Source organism: Vulpes vulpes, chromosome 11 (assembly GCF_048418805.1).
Source record: "Vulpes vulpes isolate BD-2025 chromosome 11, VulVul3, whole genome shotgun sequence".
Lineage (NCBI taxonomy): Eukaryota > Metazoa > Chordata > Mammalia > Carnivora > Canidae > Vulpes > Vulpes vulpes.
The window spans coordinates 38,491,164-38,517,651 of record NC_132790.1 but is presented as its reverse complement, the minus strand read 5'-3'; the positions used below and the strand labels follow the sequence as shown (position 1 = coordinate 38,517,651).

Below are 26,488 nucleotides of genomic sequence, written 5' to 3'. Positions count from 1 at the left end.
TAATGATTAGAAAGGAGTTGGTTCTTGGCTGTCGCGTGGCTCTGGCCCTCTCCCCGGCTCACGCAGCTCCTGCCACATTTCCTCAGAGCCAGTTCCAAACTGAACGTGTTTGCTGCCAGTTTCACAGCAAAGGAGCAGCGCCGGGGAGGAGGGGAGGTGGGGGGAGGAGGGGGGAGGGGGAGGGGGAAGGGGGGAGGACGGGGTTGCGCGTCCAGGTTCCCACCAGACCGGCGCCCGAGGGCACGGAACGCGGGCCTGGGCGGGCGGCCTCACGGCCTCCGGCCCTCAGCGGAGGCCCTCAGCGCGCAGGCGAGGACACAGGCCGCCCGCCGAGGCTTTCCTGGACGCTTGTGTCCCGCGCAGAGTGACTGGCCTTGGGCGGAGGATGGCAGCCTAGTGGGCTGTTGTGCGGCCCCTGCCTTGGTGGAGACCTCTAGAGCGCACCACGAGCCTCAGGCACGTTGGCTGAGCACCTTACCCTAGTGTGGGGAAGTCACGGAGGCGCCAGGCGCCCTGAGAAAAGCGAGGAGCGGAGGAGCAGCTGATAGGAGTGACATCTGTGGGTTCGGGACACCTTAAGTCGAGGCATCCAGTCGCTTTTGGTTTCGGTATGAACATGTCTGGTTTGGTTTAACCGAGAAACAAATCATGCACATGAGAAATGTAAGCAATTTGATTATTTTTTAAAAAATTGAATTTGAGAGTGCACCAGCGCACAAGTTGGGGAGAGAGGGAGAAGCAGGGAGCCCGACGTTGGGCTGGATCCCAGAACCCCGGGATCGTCACCTGAGCTGAAGGCACACCCTTACTGAGTGAGCCACCCAGGTGCCCCGGCAATTTGATTATTTAAATTCCACATATACTTCTTAACACAGGTCATAAAAGCAGGTTGTTTTTGTCGTAATATGTAGTGTATTCAACCTACCTTTATTTTTTGAGAGATACAGAGAGAGAGGCAGAGACACAGGCAGAGGGAGAAGCAGGTTCCATGCAGGGAGCCCTATGTGGGACTCGATCCTGGGATCACGACCTGAGCCGAAGGCAGCTGCCCCACCGCTGAGCCACCCAGGCGTCCCTCAACCTACCTTTATATTACATTTGATACCTAAGCTAAACGTGAAGTCTCATCCTGTTTTGTCCTCAAAACATGGATTTTTCTTCCAAATATAATTTAGAGTAAATTTTAAGTGTTTTTGATAAATGGTAAAGAGTTGAAATTTGTCTTTATATATATGTAATTCATTCAAACAACAAATACTTAATGGGTGCCTGCTACGTGTCAGGGCACTTTTCTACATTCTGAGAGGTCCAGCAATGAACAAAACAAAAGTTATGTTTAGTGGGCCTTACTTTTTCTTATTTATATAAATGTGTGTGTTGATGGAAGAGACAAAAAATTTAAAGCAAAGTCTAGCATATATTAGTAGTAAGTGATGTAGAGAAAAAAAAATTGAAGGAGAAAAATGCAGGACAGGGGAGTAATTTTAAATAAGTTCATCAGGAAAGATTATACTTCTAGGTAATATCTGAGCAAAGACTTGAAGGAGGTTCAGAAGCAAATCAGAACATATCTGGGGAAGAATACAGCAGGCAGAAGAAATGATAAATGCAAAGATCCTGCGGAAGAAACAAGTCTGAAAATTTTAGGAACTGCAATTCAAATGTAGTGGAGGGACTGATCTGGAGTAGCTGCTGATGTCAGTAAGCCTGGAGTCAACTTCTATAGAGCCTTGCATGTCATAATAAGGAGGTTGGCTTTTACTCTTAGGGTTCTTAGCAGAAGAATAACTTATATAGTTTATTTTAAGAGGATTGGTCTGGAAGCCCTGAAATAAATTTTTAGGAGGTAGAGTTAGAAAGCGGAGAGGCTGTTGAGCTATTGCAATTGACAGACAAGAAACTGATAGTGACTTGTAGACTGTGGTGGTAGCAGTGGAGATCGCAAGAAGGGGTCATAATTTCTATATACGTCTAGGATGGACTCATCAAGATTTGTTGATGGACTCAAAGTGGGCTACTAAAGAAAGAATGGTTGAGGGGCAGCCCGGATGGCTCAACGGTTTAGCGCCACCTTCAGCCCAGGGCCTGATCCTGGAGACCTGGGATCCAGTCCCACATTGGGCTCCCTGCATGGGGCCTGCTTCTCCCTCTGCCTGTGTCTCTGTCTCTGCCTCTGTGTGTTTGTGTGTCTCATGAATAAATAAATAAAATCTTTAAAACAAATAAGAATGATAATTGGTCCAGGGTTTTTTGATCAGAATTGAGTAGCCTCTGAGTTGGGAAAAACTGCCGATGGAATAGATTTTGGAAGGAGAATCAGGACATGTTGAATTTGAGATGTCTCTTAGGGAAGGTAGATTGGTATTAGGGTTTAGAGCTCAGGGAAGAAGTCTGGGCTAGAGCTGTAAAACATAACCAATTATAGAAGATAGTATAAGGGCAAATCCTATTACGGTTGACCTTTGAACAACACATGCTTGAACTATGCGTCCACTTACGCACAGATTTTTTACAGTACTATAAATATATTTTCTCTTCCTAATGTTTTCCTTAATAACATTGTAGCTTACCTTATTGTAAGAAATAGCGTATAATATATAGCATACAAAGGATGTGTTAATTGACTATGTTATTGGTAAGGCTTCTAGTCAGTAGTAGGCTATTTGTAGTTAAGTTTTTTGAGATCAAAAGTTATAAACAGGGACACCTGGGTAGCTCAGTGGTTGAACGTCTGCCTTTGGCTCAGGGCCTGATCCTGGAGTCCCGGGATTAAGTCCCATATCTGGCTCCCTGCATGGAGCCTGCTTCTCCCTCTGCCTGTGTCTCTGCCTCTGTGTGTGTGTGTGTCTCTCATGAATAAAAAAAATAACATCTTAAAAGAAAAAAAGTTATAAACAGATTTTTGACTATGTGGGGTCAATGCCCCCCACACTGTTCGGGGTCAACTGTATATAATATGTAATTATTACATAATATATAAGGGAAAAAATAAACTATTTAATTAAAAACTCCTTATTTGCTACCTAAAAATTTTGATTCATTAATTACTAGGGGGCATTGTAAGTTTATATATCACTTTACAAATCAAAGGTTGAAAAATATTGTATTTCCCTAATATATTTCTAAATTATTCCTATGATTAGTTTTATTTCACTTAAAAATCAATGAACTTTACCATATCGATGGAAACTTTAAATTACATTTCTCTAGCCTTTAATATTTTACAAGTAACAAAGGTAACTCCTTAGTGTGTTATAAAGTGAGATGGATCTAATTAATACTTCAATATTAGCTCTGACTCAAAGGCAAAATCATGAGCCAGTTTCACTTACATTATTGCTTCAAACTGCCCTCTGTAACTTGAGACCTTTGCATAACTATTAAGCATGTCATTCATTGGTGTAACACTCTCTGGAATTTTCCTCCTTAAAAGCTGTGCAGCTGGTCAACAGGAGACTTGGCATTTAAAACCACCTCTAGCTCCAAAGGTCTATCAGTGATTCTCACACATCTTGTCTCATGAGACTTCACCCAGGTGCTTCCTTTCAGAACAGCCCACACTTGAGTTCCAGGCCCAGTCAAGAGACAGTATCTTAAGGAGAAAAGCAAGCATAAGGCTTCTGGTGTTCACTTGGCATAGAGCAGGATACAGTGCTGGTATTTCATCCAGCATAACAGAGCACCTTGCCTAGGGCATGCCATCACCTGAAGGATAGGCACCATTAGAACCCTTAAGATATACCCAAACCAGTTGTGAGGGTTGTGGTTATCTGGGAAAGTTTTCTAGAGCATGTGATGTTGGAGGTCAGTCTATGACACGCAGGATATTCTTGGCAAAGAAAATAGCGTGTACAAACACACAAGTGTGAAGTTCAGCCATCTGTGATAAACATGAAAGGATTTGACAGTACTCAAGTGTAGAGTTCTTATGAAGTATCAAGAAAGTAACTAAGAAGCTTTAAAAAAAAAAAAAGAAAGAAAGTCTTGTATGCTTTGCTAAGGAGTTTAAACTTTACCTTTAAGGTGATAAGGAACCATTGAAAGGGCTTATCATAGAATAGATTGTCCTGAACAGATTTTTGTTTGTAAAATAGGATTGTGATAGAAGAGGAAATGGAAAAGGAATGGGGAAGGCAAGCTAGAGGCAGATGGATCCATAAGGAAGCAATCTACTTGACAAATAATGAGAGCAGAAACTGTGCAGATGGTGAGGAAGTGGTAAATTCAGGAAACATGAAGGAGAATTGATATAAATTAGCAACTGGCTGGCTGTAGTAAGATGGAGAGGATTGGGATGTCTGAAACACGGTCAGGTGAAACATTTAGGAGGAGCAGGTTTGTGATGAGTTCTGTTTGGGAGTTGAGAAGACTGCAAAACTATAGTTAACAAGTCCAGTAAGTAGTGGATAATGGGGGCAGAACTCAGAAAAAAGAAGTAGAATCTCAGCAGGAAACAGGTGGCCTTCCCAAAAAGGTAATTGAAGAGGTGTTAATGAAGGAACTATTTGCAAAGGTATAAGCAAGGTTAGGCCACGAACTAGGTATTGGCAGGACCTAGCCATAGTAGGAAGTGGCCATGACCCTTAGGATGGAAAGAGCTAAGGAGAGAGTCCTGAATGGGTAAGAGCTGCAGTTGTGTGAGGCAGCCCCCTGAGGGCACCATAGTCTTTGGGAGCTGAGAAATGGCATATTCCCTTTCTTTAAAGCTGCCCACACATCTCACATGGGCTGTCTACACCTATGGCAGTTGACTGTGTCAGATATACTTAACTTAGGAGAGAGTAGTCAACTTTAATAGCTTGTCCCTTGCATCAGCCTAGTGTACTTATACTATTGCCTTATACTAGGGCAGTTAGCTAAACCTGTAAATCATTAAAATTAGAAGAAACCGTAGAGATTACCTACTAAAGTTGATCCTTACCACATCTCTGGATGTGCATGTCTCTAAGAACTAACACTGTGAAGGGAACACATGGAACCAGAGAATAAACACAATTATAAGGCATTCATTTTGTATTAATACAATCACACATGCATTATGGGATAGAATGCAAATAAACTCATGTGAATTTTAAAGATAAAACAGAAGATGTGAAGTAAGTTCATGTGTTCACATTTCCTGCCATAAGGAAAATTTTGAGAAGCATTACTTCTAAGTCTCTCATTGGGCTTGATATTGGAGTCCACAAACCCAAAATGTCATTTAAAGTTTGCATGGCCCTTATATGAAAAACAGCTAACATCATCCTTAATGGGGAAAAACTGAGAGCTTATCCCCAAAGGTCAGGAACAAGACAAGGTGAGAACATCTATTCTCACCACTTTTATTTAACATAGCCCAGGAAGTCCTCACCACAGCAATCAGAGAACAAAAAGAAATAAAAGGTATTCATATCAGTACGGAATAAGTCAAGCTTTCACTATTTGCAGATTACATGATAGTATATGTAGAAAACCTGAAATATTCCACCAAAAAAATTCTGGAACTAATAAAAATTCAGTAAAGTCTCAGGATATAAAATCAATTGACAGAAATCTGCATTTCTATACAAGAATGAAGCAGCAGAAAGAGAAATTAAGAAAACAATCCCATTTACATTGGCACCCAAAATAATAAGATGCCTAGGAATAAACCTAATCAAAGAGGTGGGAGACCTATACACTGAAAAATATAACACTGATGAAAGAAACTGAAGACGACACAAAGATATGCAAAGACATTCCATACTTACAGGTCAAAAGAACAAATATTGTTAAAATGTCTATACTACCCGAAACAATCTACATATTTAATGCAATCCTTATCAAAGTACCAACAGTATTTTTCATAGAACTAGAACAAACAATTCTAAAATTTGTATGGAACCACAAAAGACCCTAAATAGCCAAAACACCCTTGAAAAGGAAAAGCAAAGCTGGAAGTGTCACAGTTTTGGGCAAAGCTGTAGTGATCAAAACAGTGGTACTGGCACGAAAATAGTCAGATCAGTGGAACAGAATAGAAAACCCAGAAATAAACCCACAACTATATGGTCAGTTAGCCTTTGACAAAGCAGGAAAAAATATCCAACAGGAAAAAGACAATCTCTTCAACAAATGGTGGTGGGAAAATGGGGCCACTTTTTTATACCATACACAAAAATAAATTCAAAATGTATTAAAGACCTACATGTAAGAATCCATAAAAATTCTAGAAAAGAACATGGGCAGTAACTTCTCTGACATTGGCCATAGCAACATTTTTCTAGATAGGTCCCTTTAGTAAAGGGAAAGAAGAACAAACTATTGGAACTGCATCAAAATAAAAAGCTTCTGCACAACAAAGGAAATCATCAACAAAACTAAATGATAACCTACTGAATGGGGGGGAGGGGATTTGCAAATGAAATGTCCAATAAGAGGTTAGTATTCAAAATATATAAAGAACTGCTAAAACTCAACACTAAAAAACAAATAATCCAATGGAAAAAATGGGCAGAAGACATAAACAGACATTTTTTCTAAGAGGACATACAGATGGCCAATAAACATATGAAAAGATCATCATCACTTACCATGAGGGAAATGCAAATCAAAACTAGAATGAGGAAGAGAAAGAAATACTGAGCCACTGAAAATGTAGTACTAGAGCCTCCCCCCACTGCAAAAAAGATTGAGACAGGAGATGTAGATTTGTGCCTTAAACTCTCATAGTGAATATATATCACACCAAGAACTACATGCTGGACCTGATCCAGCGTGTTAACTACAATATTCTAGTCTTTGATACAACTATTAGAGACTGATATTTTCACTTTATATAACTGTAAGAGTGGCTAAAACCAACAACACAAAAAACAACAGAAGTTGGCAAGGATATGTGGAGATAGAGGAACACTTGTGCACTGTGATGGAAATGCAAACCAATGTAGCCACTCTGGAAAACAGTATGGAAATCCCTCAAAAAGTTAAAAATAGAACTATCCTGTCACCCAGCAATCACACTTGGGTATTTACACAAAGAATACAAAAACACTAATTCAAAAGGATGTATACATTATTTACAATAGCCCGGATATGCAGTCAAATGCTCTACCACTGAGTTATACCCCCTCTTACAATGTCCAAGAAGATATGGAAGCAGCCCAAGTGTCCGTCGATTGATAATGGATAAAGAAGAGGTGGTACACACACACTGGAATATTATTCAGCCATAAAAAAGTAAAATCTTGCCATTTGCAATGACAAGGATGGACCTAGAGAATAAGATGCCAAGTGAAATAAGTCAGAGAAAAACAAATACTATATGATTTCACTCATGGAATTGAACATACAAAACTAGCAAAGGGGAAAGCAGACAAATCAATAAACAGACTCTTAATGATAACACACTGATGATTATGGGGGAACAGTTTAAATAGGTGATGGGATTAAGGGGTACACTCGTCAAAATGAGCTTTGGTTAATGTATAGATTGGTTGAATCACTGTATTATACACCACAAACTAATATAATATTGTATGTTAACTGGAATTAAAATAATAACTTAATATTTGCATGACCTTGGGCAAATTATTAAAACAATGACTATTGAAGGTGTCATTTGACTCATGATGATAATACCTACCAATAGGGTTGTTATGAGGATTAAAATATAATAATTTATGTTAAACACCTAGCACAGTTCTTGGCAATATGGTGTCTAAATATACATTCTTCATTCTCAGCTCTTTTTCCACTAGAGATGAGATTGCAGAGAGTATGGTTGATTTGTCCAGTGCCACAATTAGTTCATGAAAGAGTCAAGGCCAGGAAAGAGAGGGCTTAAGCATCTGCTATGTGTCTAACCTGGCCGTAGAACCATATGTAATGTCATTTAATCCATGCAGAAGCCCTTGTGAATTAGACTAGAACTCATTTCTTAGCTCCCATTCCAGTGGCTTTCTGCTACAGCATGCAGCTTTGGTTTGGATCCTCTGCTTGTTCAACATGCAATTGCATTAGCTTCCAATGACAGAGAATTCCACAGAGACATTCACATCTAATTTGCCCTCTTGCTGTGGTCTTTCTCCTGCTTACCATACTGACAGGTGGCTCAAAAATCATAAATGGATGGGATTCAGAGAGACAAAACAGAGCAGCTGGTAGGCCAAGGTCAGGAAGACACTCGGGTTCAAATGATTTGGAAGATTGGAATCAGATTTGAAAATCTTTCTTTCTCCCAGCTTCTTTCCTAGAGAGAATAATTTAGGAAGGTCCCAAATGACTTCTCACTTTTTTTTTAAATAACAAATATCATATGCTTATGCAGTTGCCAACTTGGAAAACACTAGCAGCAAAGGAGTGAGACATGCTATATAGCAGCATTTCCCTCAGCATTCTCTAGAGATGAGTCTGACACACTTCTGGCTCAGAAGCCCTGGGCAAAGGATTGTAGCCACTTCTAACATCATCCATCTGTGGACAATATGCTAAAAATCCATTCTGCCAACAGATGGGCAAGGCTGCATATGATAGCATCTCTACACTCAGGGAAGTGATCCTCTTTCAAGATTATTCCACTATAGCCCTTCTTGCCCTACCAGGAACCATTTTGATTACTTTTTTTTTAACTAATTTTTAACCAACACATCCCTCTGTTGCTCAGGAAGCACATTGAGAGCATCCAGAGGGACATTAAGAGTGCTAAGAAACATATAACTATCTGAGGCAAAAGACTGAATATAAAAATTCACTTTGCCATGCATCTGGCCTTGACTGAGGTGAAAAATTGTGTTTGGAGAGCAAATGGGCAGAGAGGAAGAGGAGCTAAGGAGAAAGCTTAGCAAGTTTTTAACATTTTTAATTTAGGGTTTTAGATCAAGAGTTCATGAATTCAAGACAAAATTCCTGGCAAATGAAAGAAATAGAGGATTAGCCTACGTGTTTCAGAGGACTCAGTAATGGCAAGGTTTTTATAAAGAGCAATGGAAGGGATCCCTGGGTGGTCCAGCAGTTTAGCACCTGCCTTTGACCCAGGGCATGATCATCACGTTTTAACTACAATATTCTAGTCTTTGATAGTCTAGTCCTGGGATCGAGTCCCAGGATTGAGTCCCGCATCAGGCTCCCTGCATGGAGCCTGCTTCTCTCTCTCTCTCTCTCTCTGCTTGTGTCTCTGCACCCCTCTCTCTCTGTGTCTCTCATGAATAAATAAATCCTTTGGAAAAAAAAAAAAGGCAATGGAATTAACATGTCCTCAGTTACGTTTACTAACACTCCCAGCTCTGTTTACTAACAATCTAACAATGTCAGAATTCTCATCGGTAAGGCATCCTCCTTTGCAGGATTAATGGTGGCTAAAGCAAAATAATGTTTGTGACCAATGCCATTCATGAGTTGCTAATATTATTATTAGCTTTAATAATAATGTTTCATCCTAAATAGGATTTGTATTAGCTTTTTGACAGGGACATAATCAGATGGCTAATATTCTGGAATGCTAAAACTTGAACTAGGTCTTCTGTCAGGCTACCTTCCTGACACCCTGTTGCCTCCCTTATTTGAACTCTTCTGTATCTCAGCAATTTGCAAAAGAAGTTGCCATTTCAGGTTGCAAGTGTGCATAGCGAAGTGTGTCTGTTTGTTAGAGAAGCACAGTTACACAGTTAAGTATTTCTCCCACCTTTCCCCTTGTGTCTGCATCTCCTGAGAATGGCATTAGCTGTAGCTGCTTTGGTTATATAGATTGGAGTATAAGAAATCAATGTTAAAACAGAAGCTCTCAGTCTGAGTAAATACTGGATAAACAGTAAATTAAAATACTGGATAAACAGTGACTTAGATGGATCTACCAGACCTGGGTTAAAATTTTAGTCCCATCACCAACTAGCTGTGAGATTTTAAGCCAAATCATTTATTTCTTTGAGCCATAGTGGGTTTTTCTGCTGCAAAAAGCTTTATTGCCTCTATTTGGTCCACGTTTTGGGAAAGGGCTCCAGGATATTTAAAAAGCTGCCTACTGGCTGCAGGGGAAGAGGTTCAGACACAAGCCCTGGCACCAGGGGGTTGCCAGAGGAGTCTTTGAGCCATAGTTTTATTTTTTGTAAAATAGAGTTGAAAATAGGGATAAGCCTATCTCGAGGTGGTTCTGCTGATAAAGTAATGTCATAACATTACAAATTCCCTTGTAATTACAGAGAACTATAAGATGATTAGCTATGTGCTGTTATACTAGGCATTAAAATACTAAAATGTTTCTGCAAAATCTGTTGTCAACTCCATTCTTCTCATTGCTCAAAAACTACACACTTGTTTCTTTTCTTTTCTTTTCTTTTCTTTTCTTTTCTTTTTCTTTTTCTTTTTTTTTCTTTTTCTTCTCTTTTCTTCTTTCTTTCTTTCTTTCTTTCTTTCTTTCTTTCTTTCTTTCTTTCTTCTTTCTTTCCTCTTTCATACCTTCAAGATTATCACTTGATATACATTAAAAATATATAGAGAATTGGGACATCTAATAGCAATCTACCTGGTTTAAGATACCATTGTCTCTTGCCTAGATTTCAGCAGTAGCCTTCTAACTGGTCTCTCCTAATACCTTATGTCCTTTCCAGTCACCCCAGCATATTTCAACACAATAGCCAGAGTGATTCCTTTAAAATATAAGTTGGATTCAGGGCAGCCCAGGTGGCTCAGCAGTTTAGCGCAGCCTTCGTCCCAGAACATGGTCCTGGAGACCCAGGATAGAGTCCTGCGTTGGGCTCCCTGCATGGAGCCTGCTTCTCCCTCTGCCTGTGCCTCTGAGGCCTCTGTCTGTCTCTCTCTGTGTCTCTCTCTGTTTCCGTCTCTGTCTCTCATGAATAAATAAATAAAATCTTTATATATTTTTATATATATATATATATATATATATATATATATATATATATATATATATATATATAATGTTGGATTCTGACTCCTTTGCTTAAAACCTTCCAAGACCCTCTGGTATTACTGAGAAAAAAAGCTAAGTCTTCATAATAGCCTTCAAGGTCTTTTCATTCCTTTAAGGATATATTACTAATGGATCAGAATATCTATGTCAGCACAATTCTTTTTTTTTTTTTTTTTTTTTTTTTTTTTGTCAGCACAATTCTTGATCTCTGAAGACTACCTAAGAGACAATGAAACCATTTACTTCCAGTTTTAACCTTCCACAGGGCTTAGCTTGATTTACTCTGTTATTATTTCCCTGCTAGTTTATAAGACAGCTCTGGATCAGGCTCTTAAAGCTCTAGAAACTGATCGTTTCACATGGGCAGCATCACGGATCCACAGGAATTTTCCAAAGTTTAGGAGAATTATCTTACAGGTAAGTGAAGGGAGGTATCAGAGATGATACTACAGCATCAGATCTCTATGCCTTTGCACACAATATTCCCTTTGCCTGGACTCATTGATATCTCATTTGTCACTTGTTGAAATCCCAACCACTGGTCAAGGCTGAACTTAGATATCACTGCCTTCCTAGGTCCTTACCTAATCCATCCAGTGATTGTTCCTTCTTCTGCCCCATGGAAATTTCTCCTAGTTTAGCCTATGAATCATTTTCTGCATTTTAATCCACAAAATATGTCTGCTTTGTATCGATAGATTGTCCCTTCCTTGATAACAGAATAAGTCACAGTGGCTCATTATAATGGAATTCTCAAGGCAGGTAGGAAGAAAGTCCTTGAGAATTTCAGAGTGAGTGAATTAAATGGGGATGGGAGAAGATTGCACTTACCTGCAGGGTAAAATGTCTGTTCTTTCCCTTCCCCAGCTCCCTCCTTCTGCCTCTCTGTTCAGTTAGGAGCTATTTTAGGAAAGTTGTAGATTAGACCAGTGATTCCTAGATGCAGGCTGGGGAGTGTCATTCAGCAGAATGATCTGGAAGCAGTTTTAAATACACGGATTCCTGGGCTACTTCTCTTGAAGTCCCTAGAAATTCAGGTTAAGTAGATCTATGCCAGAACCTAGGTATAAGATTTAGCATCAAATAATCAGCAAAGTTTGGTGATAACTGATTTAGATGGCTAATTTTAATAAGTTCTTAAGAGAATATGGGAACTATATAGATGATAGGGGGGGGAAAAAAGCAAATGTGGAAAGTCATCAATATGACCCCACCATAGTAGCAGAAAGAAGGTGACCTTAGCTAGAGGATACAATTTTCCAATTTAAGCTCATTTTGTTTTTGTCTTGTCATTATTTTCAGTAATAATTCTCAAATAAAATTTTGCTTTAGGCTTAGGTCACTTTCAGGGAACGAATTTGTAGGCCAAAGATTATGGTTTCCTTTCCTTTGGAAATTATATTTCTCAGTGTAAATTAATAAGTTGATATCCTTGTAACTATACATTATTTTATGTAGGCTTGTTTACTGTGAATCCGTTCTAAGACACATCTATTATCATTATGTCAACAATCAGGTTTCTGAATTGGCAGACTTCTAGGCCATGGAAGAAAGGACCAAGTAGAAGTTTACCCCATTAAAAACACATGCATTAGTAGCTGGTGAAAACCTCTAAATATCCCATTACATTTTACTCATCAATATATACTTAATACAGGAAATATATATATATATTTAATAGGAATATATATTCATATATATATTTAATAGTATACAATATATACTTAATAGGAAAGAGCTAGGGGCCTAGACACAGGTCTTGACTCTGATTTCCTTTGTAATATTGATCAATAGCAAAAACCACTTACCTGGGTAAGTGTTTACTCCTATACCCCAGGCATTGTCCTTGACATCTTACAGGTATACCTCACCCTATTTAATATGTCACTGACCCTGCAAGAGTTATTATTATGTGGCAGATACTACTAAATTCTTACATGTTAGTAATTCTTTCCTTTGTCCTTATAAAGAGAGCCCCAATTTGATTTCAGGTTCTTGATGCATAATGTATACAAAATGACTAGAGTTCTGGCAACTGTCTTGAACTCTAGAGTGACTCTAAGGATAGAAGCCACTTGTTAAGGATGCAAAATAGAAATGGCCTGGGTTTCTGAAGATATTACAAGGCACTATATGTTCCATGGATGGTTTCCTTCTTTGATTCTTTAACATAATAAGTATTCTATAACTATATGCTGCTAACCATAATCCAAAGTATTACAGAACCAGATTTTCATTTTAGATTGAGAAAACCAAGTATAAAGAGATTGAATAAGTTACCTGAGATTTTACAGCCAAGTAGTGAGCAGATATTCTTTACCTGACAATATGATTCTAAGGCCAGTGTTCTTGAATCTGTGCTATAAGATCTCAAAAAAAGAAGAAAAAAGTACTTTGCTTTTATATTTGTTATAGACCAGGCAAACTTGAATCTATGAACACTTTTTATATGTCAGGCATTGTGCTAGATATTGTCACATATACTGTATTAGCTCATTAATCCTTTATGCTTGGGTTTTTCTAAAACCTAGGTGACTTAAGCAAATTCGCTTTTCCTTTCATCCCTATGAACCAAAACCAAAGACCTTTTCCTATAGTGTAGCAGGAAACACTTCCTAATCTATAGACAGGGGTTGACTGAGGTCTTTTCTGCAAGTCAGGCATCTCCACAGGAGAAAATGATCTCTTCATCTCTGATAAATACGCATACATGAGATTTAAACAAGCAACACTTACTCTTGTCCTTTGCTTCCCTTTCAAAGTCACTGATGTATTGGGGAAACCTTAAGACCCATTAGAAACAGGATAAAACAAAATAGAAGTAGCTCTCCTGCCAGAGGAAAGAGATGAAAAAAGAGAAAAGCTTGTTACACAAAGCAGCAACTCTGTTTTAATAATTAAATAAAGAAGAAACACAACACTCCCCACGTAAAATAGAGCATGTAAAAACCAAAATTAGAGAATTTGGAAAACACCATATACCACTCTATATTTTAAAGTACAATTAAACTGTTGAGTGTGGGGATGCCTGGGTGGCTCAGCGGTTAAGTGTCTGCCTTCAGCCCAGAGCGCGATCCTGGAGACCCGGGATCAAGTCCCACATTGGGCTTCCTGCATGGAGCCTGGTTCTCCCTCTGCCTATGTCTCTGCCTCTCTCTCTGTGTGTGTCTCTCATGAATAAATAAATAAAATCTTAAAAAAAAAAAAAAAAGTTGAGTGTGAAAAAGAAAAAGTGAAGTCTTAAAAACAGAGGAAAAATGATTACTTAAACTTAGGATTAAAAAAAAGATTTTCTAAGCATAGAAACAATGGAGATTGAAGGGTAAAAAATCAATAGATTTGATTATTAAGAAAAATTAAATTCGGGCAGCACCAGTGGCCCAGCGGTTTAACACTGCCTTGGGCCCAGGGTGTGATCCTGGAGACTAGGGATCGAGTCCTGCGGATGGAGTCCTGCGTACGGCTCCCTGCGTGGAGCCTGCTTCTCTCTCTGCCTGTGTCTCTGCCTCTCTCTCTCTCTCTCTCTCTGTCTGTCATGAATAAATAAATAAAATTTAAAAAAAAGAAAAATTCAAATGACAATAGGAAGAAGTTGAATTTTATGAGAAGTGAAAGAATTACATATTGCAATGATAATTATTTCTAACACATTAGCAATATATTGAAATGATAATACTAGGAGATAAACAATTAAGCATCTTTGTACACTGATGGTGGGAAGATAAAATATACAGCTTCTCTGAAAAGTTTGGCAATGACTATTTACCCAAGAATTCAGAACAAAATTTATATGCAAGTATTGTCATTTTTTCAAAGATTTTACCAAGTGTGACCTTTGACTCTTTTTTTAAATAAAAGCTACTCTTAAATTATGAATATTTATTTCCACTGGAGATATTTATTTAACAAAGTGCACGATTGGCTCTCTAGACTTCCAGGAAAGATTTGGTAATGCTAGATTTACCAGAAAAGCATGAAGTTCCCCAAGGACACTATCTTGAAGTACTGTAAAAATCCTTTAGAAGAGGAATGTTCTAGTATGGCAAGGCGAAGAGTCTCATGCATTCATTCACTTACGTATTCAAGAAATTTTTTTTAAAGAAATGGCTTTTGATTATCAATTGTGTATGAAGCACAGTGCTGGGCACTAGGTATGCAATAGTGAACAGAAAACATGGGTCGGTAGCCACTCTCATGGATCATCTAGTCCAGTTGATAAATTAATCAACAATTACACAAACTAATAGGAAAGTTGCAACTGTAGAAATACATGCTTTGAATGAGGTTATATGGTTCTCAGAAAATAGACAAGGGAAAAATGAGGTGATGACAAACTCTTGAAATTTTATATATAATAGAAACTTTTCATTTACAAATTTTATAGTCTTGATTTCAGCTATCCCATGATGTACTTGAAGGCCTCTGATATTTAACTAATGAATGAGCCCTCCTCACTGTGGCTTTGTTGTTCTCTTTCTAAATTTTTGGGAATTTGTGAAAATCTCTGAATTCATGCCTTATGAATCATAAGGTTCTTTCCTACAGTTAGTATTTCTCCCAGGATAGAACTCTGAAAATTTAGGCTTTAAAGAATATACTGTCTTTAATTGCTATGAAATCAGGATCTATATTATTCATAACTATATTATCAGTACCTAGTGCCTACCATATAGTAGATGCCAAATACATAGTTCTTTATTAATTGCATTACTATGATGACTGATTTAGAAAAGCCATGAGAAAGCTTTAAAAAGTGACTTATGGGACACCTGGGTGGCTCAGCGGTTGAGCGTCTACCTTCAGCACAGGCTTTTTTTCTCTTTTTTCATCTCTTTCCTCTGGCAGGAGAGCTACTTCTATTTTGTTTTATCCTGTTTCTAATGGGTCTTAAGGTTTCCCCAATACATCAGTGACTTTGAAAGGGAAGCAAAGGACAAGAGTAAGTGTTGCTTGTTTAAATCTCATGTATAGGGATCCCTGGGTGGCGCAGCGGTTTGGCGCCTGCCTTTGGCCCAGGGCGCGATCCTGGAGACCCGGGATCGAATCCCACATCGGGCTCCCGGTGCATGGAGCCTGCTTCTCCCTCTGCCTGTGTCTCTGCCTCTCTCTCTCTCTGTGTGACTATCATAGGTAAATAAAAAAATTAAAAAATAAATAAATAAATCTCATGTATGAGTATTTATCAGAGATGAAGAGATCATTTTCTCCTGTGGAGGTGCCTAACTTGCAGAAAAGACCTCAGTCAACCCCTGTCTATAGATTAGGAAGTGTTTCCTGCTACACTATAGGAAAAGGTCTTTGGTTTTGGTTCATAGAGATGAAAGGAAAAGCGAATTTGCTTAAGTCACCTAGGTTTTAGAAACAGAAAAACCCAAGCATAAAGGATTAATGAGCTAATACAGTATATGTGACAATATCTAGCACAATGCCTGACATATAAAAAGTGTTCATAGATTCAAGTTTGCTTGGTCTATACTAAATATAAAAGCAAAGTACTTTTCATTTTTTGAGATCTTATAGCACAGATTCAAGAACATTGGCCTTAGAATCATATTGCCAGTCCCACATCGGGCCTTCTGCATGGAGCCTGCTTCTCCCTCGCCTGTGTTTATCTGCCTCTGTCTCTGTGTGTCTCTCATGAATAATAAAATCTTTAAAAAAATAAAGAGAAATAAAAATTGGCTTACACCCATGACTGCTTGTTAGAATCAGCTAGGGGGCTTAAAGAAAGAAAGAAATCTTGTGTATTACACCTATGGAAGCAAAATCTTCAGGGGTGGAGCTTAAGGAATCTATATTTATTATAGAACCTAGGTGATTTTGATGCCATCTATTCAAAATATGTATAAAAGAACATTTTGGGCTATTTTAGAATTACTGCATTTTTCTCAGTTTCTTTTTTTTTAAACTGACCTTAGTAATGAGGAAATTACAGGGATACTAATGATATAACAAATCGGAAAAGTGCCCCCATATGAATGCTCAAAAATATATAGAAAAAGAGAAGAATCTATTTGTTTATAAGAAAGTCTAGATATAACTCATTTTTCAAAAAAAGAAAGATAATTATTATCAAAATCTACACGCAATTTATTTTCCTGGTAGTCAAATCATCAAGTATATATTGAGTGCCGGTGAGCTTCCTACTTATTCTGAAAGTGGGCAATGTGATTTTATAAGGTTTGCACCTTGAATCCTGTGGGCATGTAAATGGAGATGTGAATATTTATGCAAATGCAAGATTGAAAAAATAATATATGAATGGAAAGGGGACAGTAAAAAGGTCCTACATTCTTTGTGCGATAAAATGAACTTTGATGATGCCAGGTAGTCTAAAAATATATCATTTAAGGATTTGATTATAGTCATCCTAGAGATGAGAAAACTGAGGCTTCAAAATTGAATTTCATCCAAGGACTATTTCATTCCTAAGTCTGTGCTCTTTCCTCAAATAGATGTAGAACCAGGATGACACACCCTGGTTTTCCTTGGGGGCAGTTCCAATTTATGCCTATTGTCCCAAATAAGTGCTGGTTTTATGTACTTTGAGTCTCAAAAATATCCCAGTTTAGATGATAATTATGTGGTCTCTCCCCATATGACTAACTATTAAGTATAAGTAGACTATAGAAGTCAAGGATGGATGAGATGTGGTGGACCTTTATGAGAGATAGCCTTTGGAGTCAGACAGACCTACATTTAAATCCTTGATCCTCCACCTAATATAGTACTGTGTCTTAGACAAATTACTTAAACTGGGATTTTGAGCCAGTTGAACTGGGATTTTGAGCCAGTTGAACTGGGATTTTGAGCCAGTTACTTCACCTCTTTAATATTCAGTTTCATCAACTACAAAATGGAATAATAATAATAAGCCTTCCTTACTAGGCTATAGTGAGAATTAATAGTGCAGAAAGAATGTTTGCATGGCACAAAATAAAGAGTAGGTAGAGAAAATGGTTTATCCCCAAGGCATACACAAATAATAGAATGAGACCCAGATCCTTGGAAAGGATGTGGGTAATGGTTCACACATGATACACTTCATACCTTAGGGAGAAGAGCACTTTCCCCTCAAATCTATTTTGTTCAACATATCTGAGTTATAGTTTCTTTTCAGACAACTAGCATTTGACTTGAATATAACATGAACAGGCCTTCTCCTTTTATTAAGTAGAAAATAACATAGTTTAAACTGTCCAGTGTTTACCTCTTTGCAGCTTTCTTTTGTGATTTGTTTTGGGATTAAAAAAAAAAAATTCCCTTAGTTGTAGCCTTTTAGCAACATGTCAGTTCACACTACCTGAGGATGTCTACCTACCTAGTGTCTACAAGTTGACAGCCTACCAAAAAGCAAATAAGACTAGCAAAAGAATGGAACATGCTAGGGACTGATTCTTCTCTTCATATATTCCACCTATATCATTGTCGTTTTGGATAATACTGAATCTGGCATATGAAGAATGTCACCTTCCACACTCTTTACTTCCCCCACACACAGTCTTTTTGCTCACCTAATTTTTACTGATTTCTAGGGGACTTTGAGAACCACTGCTCTAAGAAACTTAAAAATGTTCATTGCAGCTAGGTAAAGAGCAGCCTAGTTTACCAAGAGAAGGTCTCACCTCTAAGTTCAGTTAAATCAGTAAAGAGAGAGGGGCAATATTCTGGGACCTTCTGAAAGGTTTCTTGGAAAACAAAGTCCTTGATTCAGGCTGTGGAATGAAAATTTCAATAGGCACGAAAGGTTCCAGAGGAAACAGGTTATCAAGATATGGAAGGACTACATAAATTTAAGTAAAATGAATAATCAGTTCAGTGAAGATAGAGTGTAAGTGATGTCAAGCATGAATTGAACATTGAGAACTGAATGCCATATAGGGGTCAGATAATAAAGGATTTTGAATTCTAGATTATTGATATTGGACGCTATTCTCTAAGTGGAGATTGAAGGGAATAGGAGAGCACATTTCATATCTAAAATGAGCAGTTACTACTCAGATATGGCAAGTCAAACCCATTGTACAATGCTGTTCTGTACCAGCAATCATCTACACTGGAATCAATGTAAAAGACAGATAAACACATCAGCAATCCAGCGAGCTAAATAAGATAAACTGAGGATGTAAGGAATAGGGCTGCAGCAGAAAGAATCAGAATGCTAAACTTAATAGAACTTAGTGACTGATTAAATTTGCAAAATTAAGGAAAAAGAAGTTGTATGACTACAATTTTCAAGTTGGATTGCTTGGAAGATGCTGATGTGCTAAACCAATATAATGCCAACTATTTTGATCTGGCTTAACCCCAAAGGGAATTTATTATAAGCAGAGTAGGAGCTAATAGTTATTGAGCATTTACAGGCCCAGGCACTATTCTAAAAAGCATTATAGTTATGTCATTTTTTTTTCATCGTAGTGATACTGATGATGTAGATACTATTGTTATATCCATTTTTTGTTTTTGTTATCTCCATTTTACAGATGACACCAAAGCTTTTAACCAAGGCCACATAGCAAGTAAGTGGTAGTAGTAGGAGTTGAGTTCAACAGTGTAGTCCAGAATCTGTGCTGTTAACTCACTGGTCAACATTTCCTTGCCATGACTAAGTTTTGTCTCACAGAATACTCCCCCTCTCCAAAGGAATATAGCCAGCTCTCAGGAAGGGCTAAAAATAGAAATGGCAAGACTGTTGGCAAATAAAGTAGTATTCACCTCTTATCTCTGATCTCTGCTTCATTAGCTACCTGGGGGAATAAGGTGATGCTGGAGGAACATGGCTACTTATAGTTCCCAAATTTACATGATTGAGCTCAAGCCACAGTAGATCTTTCACTCTTTCTCTCTCAATGTTATTTTTATTTTTACTTTTTTTTCTCTTCTAGATTCCAAATTCCTAGCAAAGGAATTCTGGCAAAACTATTACATACCCAACTCTGGCCTAGTCATTGGGGTCAAGTGCCTACTAACACAGCTGCTTGAGGGACATCTCTGTATCTAAGAAACATTCCTTGATAGTCACTATGAATTGTATAGACAGTTCCAATATTTTCTATTATCAAACATCCTTGGACTTGAAGTTTAAAAGGCCTGAATTTAGATTTCTGTTATACAACTACTATTAACAAGTCATTAGTTCTTTCAGGGTGTTGATTTCCTCAAAAATAAAGTATCTATAATTATCCTTGCTCAGCCTACCTTGCAAGGTGATTGTGGAGACCAAATAGAATAACTCTTCCTCTTCTTCCTACTATAGCTAAGACTAATAAGGTGCTTATCATGCATAATCACTATTTTAAAGGCTTTGCATATTATTGACATTAACTCTCTCATTGACCCTACGAGAAGGATGCTGATTTATTCCTATTTCACAAATGGAGAAACTGAAAAACAGGAAAGATAAGAAAAACTTGCCCAAGCTCACACAGCTATCACCAGTGGATCAGGGACACAGCTTTTGAGTCCATGTTCTCAACAACTTCTACATGGATTTGAAAACACTTAGTAATCTACAAAGCACGGTTCAAACATAAGATATTGTTATTACTGTTAAGCACTCCATTTTAATACCAGAAAACAGTGTTGGGTCAGAGGATTAAATAAATGAAATGTGATTGAGCATTTGGATCTTTGTTTATATCAGATTTTGGAACTCTAGTTGTGTCCTACTTCAGTAGTTATAGGAAAGTTATGTATTCAATTCTGGCTCAAATTTTTCCATGAGTCTTTTGGAAACATTTTGTTTTGGCTTTTGTGGCAAATATTTTGATGCCTTCATCAGAAATTCATATTTTGTTTGGGTCCATTCATTGTCATGACTCATAAAATGTGTCCTATAATTTATTGCCACTTTGGGACCTCCGTTTCAATCAGTTCTAATTCCAGAGTAAGGTTCCAAGTCAAAAGAAAAGGAAAGCGTGAGAAAAATGGTGAGAGGGACTGTGTCAAGGAACAAAGAGCCCAAAGACCCTGGCAGAGAGCCAGGGAGGAGAGGAAAATCTTGGTCACTTCCCAAAGGAGCATGTTTTCTCAGAAAAGACTAATCAAGACTCTTTTATTCTTAGGAACATTACTAATCTAACTTAGAGGAAAAAGGAGGGAGGTGGTGTCAGGATATGGTGGAGTGTCCGTAATGAAGTATAGGATCTGTGGTATAGCTGGGCAGCCTGGAAGCTGGGGCTAGAGATCTTAGAGGGCGAGAGAGAGTCTTTACCGAAAGCCCCTCCATTAATGTGACTTAGTGATTATGTTGTGCAACAAATTTTCTTTTCTTTTCTGCTTTCAGCTAGTTTAGTTTAACAATGTATGTGAACCAAAGTTAAACTATAGCTTATCTTTCTGCAGTGGTTTGGATGGCCAAAATTTGATTCAGGTGTTCACCTGGGCTAATAAGCTGTTTCCCAAGGATATATTCAAGTTGTATACATTGTTCATTCAGTCAAAACTGTGGACAAAAAAATATTCTGTTAGAAGAGATTGTACCTGAGTAGACACACCAGACTAACCTATAGAGTACCATTCACTAGTCCTGATTCATTGTGTGTTTATGAAAGGGAAGCAAAATAACACAAGGCAAATATATATATATATATATATATTTTTTTTTACAAAACTTCACCTTTCTTTTGAAAGATCAGACTACCAAAAAAAAAAAAAACACAACAAAAACAAACAAACCACAAATAAAATAGAGTTAAAAGAAATTGGGGACTAAGGGAGTACTTTGTGATACAATAAAGCAACAGATGCCATGAGAACTCATAGAAAAATAAAGCTACATGACCAGAGTTGTAGGAAAGATTTCCCAGGGAAGCTATGGACCAACCTGGGCAGGGAAGGATCACTGGGTTTGGATAGGGATGGGTAAAAAGGATTCTGTGATTCATAGACTCATTTATGTAGCCAAAAGAAATTGAATTTCTCTCATATAGAAGACCCTATGCTGGTCATGCAGGTGTGAATGGGCACTGCATAGGTTCATGATGGATGTATGGATGGATGGATGGATGGATGGATGGAGAGATGTGTTAGAGAACAGTAGAAGAGGCAAAATTGAGATGAGACCATAATGTGGTTAGACCCGAAAGCCAGGCAATGGACTTTTGGGAAACAGAAAACTACTAAAGATGCATAAACAAATGTCATGACGAAATTGGCAGTGAAAGAAGTTGAATTGAGCCCCAGAGAAGTGTAGCCAGGAGACAGAGATACCAGCCAGAAGAAAATTCACACTAGGTGGGAATTATTGAGGACCAGGTCCAGATTGTTGGTAGGGCACAGAGAGAAAAAGACTAACATGAATGATATTCTAACGGATGAAGACAAGAGACGATAAATCAGTGATACTTATGAGGTCTTTGTACTATAAGTAGAAGTGATAGGTTAGAAACTGTTGGTTGGGAGGAAAAAAGGTGTTTGAGTAACTTTCTGAATGTGATGTCATGATAGAACATACTAAAAATTTACAGCCCTGATTATAACCCTCTTAATGACATGGTCAGGGCATTTCTTTTCTTGTGCTTTTGTATTTTTTTCTAACTCACCTGGCACCTGGTTTCCAATGGATATAGATAAACAGGTCTAACAGCAGGCTTTATCACATCCTTAGTGAGTGAAATCTTGGCTTTCTCAAAATTGAAAGTGCTCCTGTGTGGCATGGAACAGTTGTCTGTTTCCCTTAGAATACATGATTCTTTTATTGTACATTGATTTACTAACTGGGGCTCCTCCCAACGGAGGCTCAGCCCTGGCTGAGCAGGTGAGAGTGATGGAGAACAATGCCCAGTTACCTAGGATAAATGCCAGCCTCATTTCACCCCACCCAAGAGAAACATTTGTTATTCACCCACAGAGAAAGTGTACTCTGAAAGTATAGCACCAATGACATATATCTAGATTATAGCAGAGAAGGTCATTTTAGCCGACTTACTCTAAGAAATAAAATATATTACTTACTGCCAAGACACTACCTCTCTCTACCAAGAAATATTTCCAACTCTTAAGCCTCTTTCTTTGGCCAAAGCAAAAGATTGTAATGCATGTTCCTTTTGATTCTTGTTGCAAAACTCTTGTTTTCCACAGGAAGTAAGTGGACTATCTTCACAGAGAGCTTAACCCAGAAAAATCTGCCCCAGAGGCAGTGTCTATGGAAAATAAGGGCTTTGTGTCAAGGTCCCTCTGTAGTTCTCTGTTAGTAGGATTTTACCTTTTGAACCAAATAATTTTAAACCAAAGAGAACTGAGAAACCATAACAGCCAGTCTGTGGCCGTCACTCAAATATGGTTGAAAGATGCAAAATTCAATTTTGCTGTTGTCAAGTTTCTGGGTGATTTTTCTCAAGCAGTGATTTTGGGCCCAAAAATTCAAGGTAGCTTTAGGTATGATTATATTTTTCATTTTACAGTAAATCCTTACAGTAAATCAACCTCGTTTTTAAAGTGAAATCGGTATCTCTGTCCATGGTGGATTTCCACCTTCAGGTCTTTCCCCATCCAAAACTAGCTCCAGTGCAGCGTTAACTGCATCTATGCCTGACAGCTCAGGCAGGCCTGACTTTGCCACTTGAGACCTTCCGCAACCTGATCCCAACTTAAATCTTTGCTCCTCATATACCTGACTTCCTCAGTGTCCCACCACCTTTCTATACATCCTCATGCTCTTTCTGTTATCTAGAAACCCTTGCCTCTTGATTCCAGATATTTACATTCAATCTTTATTTTGAAATTAAAAGTATGCATATGGGGAGAATGGGAAGAGTCAGCATTTGCTACCCTTGAGGCACTGCTGCTATGCACTTTATATAATTATCTCATTTAATCCTCCCAACATCACAATGCTGGTTTTATTATTCTCAATTGAGAAAAGAGGTAAATGAGCTAAAGTAACTTTTTCCTGAGATTGCAGCTAAGATTCATTACCAGTTTGTGCGGAGTTTGAGCTCATTGATGCTACTTCTTTGACTTTTATTAGTCTATGCCTAGCAACAATGGGCCTTCTTCTCTGGCCCTCTTGGAGGCTGATTGCACCCTCCCTTTCCTCCTCACCACTGCACTCACTCTCCACCAACAACTCCTTTTTTCCTTATGTTCCCATAGGTGTTCCAGGACCCTCTCTTTCCTATCACTATCCACAGGCACCCAAATGATTTCATTCTTACTGTTCCCTGGGGTAGATCAACTTAAGGTGCACCCCAAACTAAAACGCATCTGATCATATTTGAAAAAGTTAATGAGTGTCAGCTTTGTCAGGAACGTAGGTTTCTAGAATTTTTTTTTTTAAGATGTAATTTATTTGAGAGGAGAAAGAATGAGCAAGAGGGAAGGGCAGAGGGAGAGGGAGAAGCAGGTTCCCTGATGAGCGGGGAGCCTTCCTGAGGCTCCATCCCTGAGATAATGACCTGAGCCTAAGGAAGATACTTAACCCACTGAGCCACCCAGGTGCCCCTGCTCGAGCACTTGTAGATGGATCATTCTAATTGCTATTAGCTTAGCACAATTTTGATTTGCTTAGCTTTCTGTCCTTGGAAATTATGAAAATGTTTTACTTCCAAAAATTAGAAATTCTTATCAAATGTGCAGTATTTGATATATGATTATATAGATTTTTTAAATTTTTTTTAAAATTTTTATTTATTTATGATAGTCACAGAGAGAGAGAGAGAGAGAGAGAGAGAGAGAGAGAGAGAGGCAGAGACATAGGCAGAGGGAGAAGCAGGCTCCATGCACCGGGAGCCTGACGTGGGATTCGATCCTGGGTCTCCAGGAAGGCGCCCTGGGCCAAGGGCAGGCGCTAAACCGCTGCGCCACCCAGGGATCCCAATTTTTAATATTATACCTTTTTCCAGCTTCATTGAGATTTCCTTGACAAGTAAAAATTATATATATTTAAACTATAACATGATGTTTTGATATACATATATGTTATAAAATGATTGTCAAAATCAAGGTAATTAACATTCATCATCTCACATAACACGCAAACTATCAACTTTCTTAGCAAACATCAATTATTTTAACAAATTTCAAGTGTACAGTGCTGTATTATTAACTGCAGTCATCATGCTGTACATTAGATCTCCAGAACTTATTCATTCCACATAACTCAACCTTTGTACTCTTTGACCAATATCTCCCATTACCCTTCCCCTCAGCTGCTAGCAACCACTATATACTGTTTGCTTTTATAAGTTTAACTCTTTTAGATTCCACATATTAAGTGAGATCATATAGTATTCGGCTTATTTCACTTAGTATAATATCCTCCAGCTTCATCCATATTGTTGCAAATGTCAGAATTTCCCTTTTTTTTTTTTTTTTTTAGAATTTCCCTTTTTTAAAGGCTGAATATTATTTCCTTATATTTCACATTTTCATTATGAGTTATATAGTTAAAAAGTGATGAACAGGAGCCGCGGGCTTTGGTGCAGACATGGCCAAGTCCAAGAACCACACCACGCACAACCAGTCATGAAAATGGCACAGAAATGGCATCAAGAAACCCCGGTCACAAAGATACGAATCTCTTAAGGGGGTAGACCCCAAGTTCCTGAGGAACATGCGCTTTGCCAAGAAGCACAACAAGAAGGGCCTGAAGAAGATGCAGGCCAACAATGCCAAGGCCATGGCTGCGCGTGCTGAGGCTATCAAGGCTCTTGTCAAGCCCAAGATCCCAAAGGGCGGCAGCCGCAAGCTCAATCGACTTGCCTACATCGCTCACCCCAAGCTCGGGAAACGTGCTCGTGCCCTCATTGCCAAAGGTCTCAGGCTCTGCCGGCCAAAGGCCAAGGCCAAGGCTCAAACCAAGGCCCAGGCTGCAGCTGCGACCCCGGCTCCGGCTCCGGCTCCTGCTTCTACTCCTGCTTCTACTCCTGCAGCGCAGGCTCCCAAAGGTGCCCAGGCCCCCACAAAGGCTACAGTGTAGAGGCTTCTGCCTGCCAGTGTGAGGACGGAAGGACTGGTATGACCCCTGGGCTTCTGTCTGCATGGGCCTGGTGTCCTCCTGTGCTATTTGTACAAATAAACCTGCGGCAGGATCTGTTAAAAAAAAAAAAAAAGTGATGAACAAAATTACAGTTTATTCACTTGCTTATTCAGAGATCATTAATCAAAAGCTTACTCTGTGCTAGAGAAACAGTAGATATATATTTAATCCTATAGTTGTTTTACCATTACTATTTTGACTTTGGAAATTATTGATGAGAAATTATTCTTAACAATTAATTCCATTAACCCAAATTAATTCCTTGATTAGTCTTTTATATAGTACATTTAAAATATTTCCAACCTTGCCACGTGAATAAAAACACTGAAATTAAAATAAGAGGAAATCTCTTAAGGGAGAAGTTTTAAAGTTTAGAGCTAGTTAGGACTTACAGACCATCTAATCCAATGTTTTTCAAACATTTGTTCATCCAACTGACACTTAGTGATTGTGTGACCATAGGCAAGTCCACTGACCTCCACTGAGTAAAGTGGAGATTACTCCTACCCTAGATAGTCCTGGTATAGTTTTGAATGTAGGTGAGGTCAAGAGCTAATGGTTAAGAAAGAATTCTTGAGATGTCTTTGGTGCAAAAAGGTGATTTTATTAAAAGCACGGGG

General features: G+C 38.5%; 1 protein-coding gene across 1 annotated transcript; it reads left to right on the top strand.

Annotated features, from left to right (window-relative positions):
* Window positions 1-24,660: 24,660 nt before the first annotated feature.
* On the top strand, window positions 24,661-25,922 carry LOC112932298 (large ribosomal subunit protein eL29). Its single transcript, XM_026015218.2, has one exon. The coding sequence runs from the start codon at window positions 25,443-25,445 to the stop codon at window positions 25,806-25,808; it is 366 nt and encodes a 121-aa protein (XP_025871003.2). The 5' UTR covers window positions 24,661-25,442; the 3' UTR covers window positions 25,809-25,922.
* The last annotated feature ends 566 nt before the right edge of the window (window positions 25,923-26,488 follow it).